General features: G+C 35.2%; 1 protein-coding gene across 1 annotated transcript; it reads left to right on the top strand.

Moving 5' to 3' along the window:
• The first annotated feature begins 1289 nt into the window (after positions 1-1289).
• On the top strand, positions 1290-7169 carry EXPA12 (expansin 12). Its single transcript, XM_011627881.3, has 3 exons — positions 1290-2242; positions 4428-4737; positions 6054-7169. The coding sequence occupies exons 1-3, from the start codon at positions 2083-2085 to the stop codon at positions 6364-6366; spliced, it is 783 nt and encodes a 260-aa protein (XP_011626183.2). The 5' UTR covers positions 1290-2082; the 3' UTR covers positions 6367-7169.
• The last annotated feature ends 432 nt before the right edge of the window (positions 7170-7601 follow it).

Raw genomic sequence — 7601 nt, forward strand, 5'->3', positions numbered from 1 at the left:
GGCTTCTGCTTTCTATATTTTGGTTGAAGTTTCCTGCTGTAAACTGTTTTCCGCGATGGACCCGGGACCGAGGGATATACTCAATCCGGATCTGGGTATGGGCCCAAAAAGGGAGCCAACGAATTGGGTCCGTATTCAAATTTTGAACCTGAACACTATCCAGGTTCATGTCTAGGACCCGACTCGACCTGTTACCTCCTCATATAATCAATCTCAATTTATGAAATTTTGTTTTGTGTTTATAATTAATCTCAAGCGATGAAGTCATAAGCAAAACATGTGCAATGAGCAGCATTCTGTTTGATTTTTCTCTTACATTGTCTCCCACCAACAACTCAAAAGAATTGAATTCGGATTCCATTGCCTAATGCTAAGTTAAAGAAATTTAAGTCCTAGTGTTAATAATAAGAAAAGAAATAACTTTTGGTGAACCCGCCTACTCATGTGGGTGCCTTGGGTCAAATCACTGAAAATTCATTTCAGCCGCATATCCACAAACTTGATGTGCTAAAAAACTAAGAATATATCGACTTTGAGGAATTGAAATGAACAAAATCCGAAACTAGGTTTAAAAAAAATTTATGTCTGGATCAAAATCACCCAATTTAAATAAAGAATCATGGAGCTGGTCCAGTTCTCGAAATATATCGAGAACCGGCTAATTCCTACAAGGCGGTTATGTTTGCTAACTGGCTAACCCAACCCAACCCAACCCCTTTTTATTATTTTTCGATATCATATTTTCTCAATTTTAAAAAATTCTTTTGCCTGGTTCTCTCAGCCATATCGCTGATCAACCGGTCCGAATCAACTTTCACAGATCCCTAGGTTTAAACTTCCATCAAAAACTAATGACAGAAATTAGACTATTCTTAAAGTTTAAAAATTCTCTTTTTTGGGAATGGAAATCATGGAGACCATAGATTTGCAAAGCTTTGCTTCCAAAATCCAATTTAAGGTAGATTCTAAAAGAGTGGATTCACTTCAATGGGTAAGGTGGGGGTGCACCTAAATTCTAACCCTTACGTTTGCAAAATATGAGGTGAGGCTTTACTTATTTTGATAGGGCGGCAGCCTTATCAATCCATTTTCCAAATATAATTTAAGCACCGAGTGTGTACCTGAAATGTACAGGCATTGTACTTTGTGTAACATGGGAAAGCGCGTAGATTTGATAAATGCGATTTAAAATGCATTGTAATTCACCGACAAACGCGTCCCTCTGCATGTAATGAGTCTATTTATTATGGAATCGTAGGTTGCATCAAACCATAAGCAAGCCTCTCTCTCTCTCTCAGTTTCCCTCTCTCTCTCTTTAAACTTCATTCTCTCTCATGCAACATATATTGAGAGAAATACCAACTTTGGATCTTTCTCTCTCTCTGCATCAAACCATAAGCTAAGCAAGCCTCTCTCTCTCTCTCTCTCTAAGTTTCCCTCTCTCTCTAGGTTTCCCTCTCTCTCTAAACTTCCTTCTCTCTCTCATGCAACATATAGTGAGAGAAATACCAACTTTGAATCTCTCTTGTGATAGTGAGAGAAATACCAACTCTGAATCTCTCTCTTGTGATAGTGAGAGAAATACCAACTTTGAATCTCTCTCTTGTGATAGTGAGAGAAATACCGACTTTGAATCTCGTTCTCTCTCTCTTCTGCAACATATAGTGAGAGAAAGACGACTTTTAATATCTTCCTCTCTCTTTTGTACAATATAGAGTGAGAAAATACCAAGTGATAGAATCTCTTTGTCAATACCAACTTGAATCTCTCTCTCTCTTATTCAACATAGAGTGAGAGTCTCTGTCACTTTACTTTCTCTCTCTTATTAAACATATAGTGAGAGTCTCTGTCTCTCAATTTCTCTCTCTTATTCAACATACAGTGAGAGTCTCTCTCTGCTTCTCAATACCAACTTGAATCTCTCTCTCTCTTAGTCAACATATAGTGAGAGAGTCTCTCTCTACTGAAGGAAATTCCTGCATAAATCTCTCTCTCATCATATCATAAACTGTAAGCACGCCTCTTTTTTGCAGTGCCAAATATAGTGAGAGAATACCAGCTTAGGATCTCTCTTCTGGGTGTATGGTAAAAATGCTAGTTTTATCCCTTTTGGAGCATCCAAACATGCTTCTATGGTCCATGAACGTTGCAATGCTTTTGGTGGGGGCGAATGGTGCCCCAAATGGATGGATCCAAGCCCATGCAACTTTCTATGGAGGAGGCCAAAACCCTACCACCCTCGGTAACCATCTTATTTAACTCTTTAGCATGCACATGTGTGTCTATGGTTTTTAATTCCTGTCACACATTTGTATATGAGATTTTAGAAATTTAGACGTTGCTTCTGGCTTTTTTGGTAGATATTTTACTATAAAAACACACAAAATCTAACTGCCTGGTTAGATCAGAACCGGCCAATGGCCGATTCCTGTTTTGGCTGATTTTAGTGACCGGCCGGATATTTGAAAAGAAAATTTTAAATACACATATATAATCCCAAAAATAATGGATTTTGTTTGTAATGTATTTTTTTTATGCTTTTTATCATTATGACAAAGATTGAAAAAAAAATTTGGTCGCTAATACTTTTTTTTATATTTTTTAAAAAAAATTAAAATACCCATAGTTATAAATCGATTATTTAAAATTAAATTATTTTTTTATTAATTTTCAAGTTCGTTTGGATGTTTTTTTTTTTTTAATAGCTCTTTAAATATACTTTTTATATTTTATTAGTTTTTTTTTGTATCTTTTTTATTTTTTTCAACAGTTTTTTTACCGCATGAGACTTGCCCGGCTAGTACGATTGAATCGGCTCGTTTACCGGTTGGGTTGGTTGAATTGCTTCCTAGTCAATGTCCGGTTAACTATTCCAGTTCGATTTTGTGAACACTGCTTTTTATATATGTCCCACCTCAATATTTTTTAAGCCGCATCCCTAATCTCAATATTATTTATTTTGCATTCACTCCTCAAGTAGATTTCTTAAAAGGAAAACACCCTCATTGTATAAACCTGTGTTCTTTCCAATCCCGTCACTCTATCCAAGGATTTCAAAATTTAAGAGTTTCTCTCTCAAGAAAACTTGAAATTTGAGAGTTTATCTCTCTATAAATTTTGAGATAGTTTCTATTTCTAAAATTTGAAATTTGAGATAGTTTTTATCTCTAAAAATTTAAAATTTGAAATTGTTTTTCTCTCTATAAATTTGAAATTTGAGGTAGTTTCTCTCACTCTCTCAAAAATTTTAATTTTCTTAAATATATAAGAGGTATTTTCATCTTAAAAAAACTACTTCATTTGTAGGGGGTTGATACAAAAGGTAAATTGTATTGATATTAGTAGTGTTGTTTAAAAAATAGTGGGGCGAAAAATACTTATAAAGGTATAGTCCTAGCCTCCTGGTGTCCTTTGTTCCCTGACACGGTCTAAATGACCTTAAAATAAAGGACAGATTTTTTTTGGTGGCTATAGCGGAAAGAGCATAACATGAAGTGTCCTTAGTAAAGGACATAAGGGTCATTTTTGGTGGCTAGAATGAAAAGAGCATGATATTGAGGACATGGATAGCCTAATTTGATATAAAAAGTTAATGATGGCATTTATTGTATTCCTGCAAGAGCACATTGTACATTTAGTTCCTTAAAGAAAAGAAATAACCAAGAAGATTTTATGGAACTCTAGCTATTTATTTCTTTTTGTTCAATCTAGGCTGTCCAACCTATACTGTGCTTAGGGTAGTAAATCGAAATAGTCTGGGTCGATTATACCCCGAATCCAACCCGAGCTAGACCCCAATCGGATCCAAATCAAGTGGAAGTGTTTGATCACCTCAAGGTCAAATATTTCATATATATATAAAAGAAACTACAAAACGTCTATGGGAGAAAATGAAAAGTATTTTTGCCTATAGGCTCGGTGCTATTCGATTTTTTCAGATGGTGTACATTAAAGACAGTCATGGACTAGGCATGTCTGTGGCGGTCCATCACAAACATAGCAAGTTTGTGACGATATTTTTTTCACGTAAATTTGAAGCAAAAAAATGGGGGAACGGCAACGGCTCCCGTAGGTCCATGGTAGTTGTTAGGCAAAACCGCCATAGACATAGCATGTCCATGATGGGGGCGAAACACAGTTGCACTTCGTCTATAGGCGTTTTTAATACTTTTCCTATATATATATATATATATATATGTGTGTGTGTGTGTGTGCACGCGCACGTGCACGTGTGTGTAATACTTCAAAAAAGGTGGGTCAACCTAGACCTGGGCCTAGTCGGGCCAGAAAAGGTCTAGGATGAACCTAGAGCCTCACCCATGGTCCATGTGGATCGGGTCCAAATCGGATCGAGGGTACTTGCATGTACAAGTAATCAAAAGAAACTCAACCGAAATGCATCTTAACCATCCATTTGATTCACACAGGAGGAGCGTGTGGCTACGATAACACATTCCATGCCGGGTTCGGTGTAGAGACGGCAGCACTGAGCAGTGCTCTGTTCAAGGGTGGGGAGGCCTGTGGTGCTTGTTTTCAGCTCAAATGTGATTCTCTCTCTGATCCAAAGTGGTGTTTAACGGGGAGGTTTGTAACGGTAACGGCCACAAATTTTTGCCCTCCAAATAATAACGGGGGGTGGTGTGACCTTCCTCGCCAACACTTTGACATGTCTTTGCCTGCTTTCTCTCGCATCGCACGTGTGGGGCCTGAGGGTATAGTTCCCATACTCTATCGGAGGTACTCTATTTCTCTCTCTCCCTCTCTTTTTATATATATATATATATATAGGTACGTGTGCATGTCTAGGGCACCTGTGTGGAGAACATTGAAGTAAGATGCACCTAAAAAATTTAATGGAAAAGAAAACCTTTAATTGGTAATTCGACCTCGAGATATGTGAATATGAAAAAACGATTTCAAATCATAAGAAAAGTGCATCTTGTAACATACTATCTCAATTGTCTATTTTAAGATTTTTCAAGTGTTTAAAGGCTTGTTCAATCTGTACTATTTTTTGATTTATTACTATCATATATATATATATGGAGAGAGAGAGAGAGAAAGAGAAGTTTATATAAGGTTGCAACCTTAAACTGTAGAATTACATATGCACCTCAAAAATCTATTGGAAAGGTTGTTTTAATGTTGAAAAACCCTCTATTTGATCATCTTGGCATCGAGATGCAAGAATAAAAAAAAATTAAAAATTTGAGTATCAGAAATAATGCATCTTGCAACACATTATCTAGGCCATCCATTTTCAAGATTTTTATATGTTTATAGATCTCCTTGATTTGAACTATTTTTGGAGTTAAAATTTTCTAATTAGATATGAAAATAGATTTTAAGATAATCCTAAGAATTTTTTGCAACAAAATTACTTGTGATAAAATTTGGAGGTGTGCCTTAATTGGATTGTTGAAGGTTGCAACCTTATAGAAACCGCGTAGGAGTTTCAACACCAGAATTGCATCTTGTGAAAGGGTTTGAAGGTGCGCCTCATTTAGCTTGTTTAACATTGGCGCCTTATATAAATTGCTCCCATATGTATGTATGTGTGTATGTGTGTGTTGTGTGTGTGTATATAGATAGATAGATAGAGGTGAAAATATTACATTTGATGAACCTTTACTTGAGTCCTTGTATGAGTAAAATTTTATGATTCTAGGGGTTGGTGAATGGTGAGCTTACAATCACAATAATGTCAGAGACTAGTGTGACCAATTTTATTTTATGTTGTAATAAATATAAGATGTTATTGTCGGCTACAAAAGTTAGTTATAATAAAAGTTAGTCATAATAAATTGAAAGTACATAAGATGCATAACTAAAAAGTCAGTTATAATAAATTGAAAGTACATACCATCCGTATACCATATGAGTAATGGAAGTTGTGCTTTCTTTTACTGAGCAAAGAGAAAATTACTGAAAGTTGCTGAATGTTTGGTGGAAGTTACTAAATTCTTTTGCATATTTCAATCATGCTGCTTACTCTTACTCTATATGCTGTGCATTACTTAATGAAAGCTGCTTCTTTTTTTGAACTTGAGAAGGGTGTCATGCAAGAGAAGAGGAGGCATACACTTCACCATGAAAGGCCAAGGCAACTTCAACCTTGTGATGATATCCAATATTGGAGGGAGTGGGTATTTGAGAGGAACTTGGGTTAAGGGCTCAAGAAGTAAAGGATGGTTACCCATGAATAGGAATTGGGGGGCAAATTGGCAAACTAATATAGACTTGAGAGGACAGACCATCTCCTTCAAGCTCATACTTTTTGATGGCCAAACCTTGGAGTTCCTTAATTTGGTTCCTTCCTCATGGAAATATGGTGAAACCTTTGTGACCCACAACCAGTTCCCTTGAAAAAATGGTTTGATTTCTCCAACTAATTTGATCAACTCAATTATTTCTTTTATAACTTACCTATTATTCAAATTTTATGTTTTAAAATTTTGATCAACTCAATTTTATTTTTTTATATCTATTGTGTTTTTTGTTTTATTCAAATTTTAAGTTTTAAAAAATGGCTCTCCCTTCCTCTCAATGTTTGTTCAATTATTAGTGTGTTTGTTTCATTATATTTTAGTATGTATTGTGAGAATAAGGTGGTCAAACCCCAAAATTCCATGAATTGAATTTCTCATACTTAAGCCATTTGGTGAGACAGTGTTGCTTTTCTTTCTGTAATTTATTTATTAGTATTTTTTTTATTCTCTAATTGTTTTTATTCTATTAGTGTGATATGAGTTTGGCTAAGTTGGCCAACTATAACTATTCCCCATGGGGCTCTCATGAAACCAATTTTGTGATCTCCACACTCTTGGAAACCTTTTCTTTAATTTGCTGGTGTTTGTACCAAAATGTGAGTGCAATTGAGCTTAGAGCTTTGAGCCAATATCTCTTGTATCATTGGGCAAACCATTGTAGAAATTTATGCCTGGTGCATTATATGATTTTCAGTCAATAATACATGAATTGTGAGTCATTATATTGACAATTGAGCCCAAGACTTCTTGTATCATTTGGCAAACATTTGTTAGAAGGTAATGTATGGCCACGCATTATTTTTTATTTGACATGGGATATGGGAAGAAGACAATTTTGGTCAGTCAATGGAAATAGAACAGTGTAAGTTCCACGGTTTATATTGAATTTTAGCAATTTGACAGTTGTTGGGTATTCACACAGATTGAGTTTTCAAATATTTTTATGGATCTAATAGACCTAAAATTTTAGGCACATGTTCCCCCTGACTTAGGTGAAAAAAAAATAGAAAGAAAGAAACATATATACAAACAAATTAACCAAAAGGCGGTGGTTCATTCTAGTCCATGAGGTTGATAATGTTATGTCAATAGTATAACTTAATGAATTTTTAGATGAGATTATATACTAATCTTTACTACAATAAGGTATATTCGAGTTGTGAAATACAAAATAGTATGGTAAAACACATGCCATTTCCGAACAAATTGGTGAGTACGTTTCTAAGTAATAATAAATGGGTGTGGTTTGTATAGAGCTGAGGCCCTAAACAATTAAAATAAGGCTCGCTTTGAAATAATATTTAAATGTGTTATTTCACCACCAAAAATCTT

This window comes from Amborella trichopoda, chromosome 7, assembly GCF_054954075.1.
Source record: "Amborella trichopoda isolate Santa Cruz 75 chromosome 7, AtrichopodaSantaCruz75HAP2 v2.0, whole genome shotgun sequence".
Taxonomy (NCBI): domain Eukaryota; kingdom Viridiplantae; phylum Streptophyta; class Magnoliopsida; order Amborellales; family Amborellaceae; genus Amborella; species Amborella trichopoda.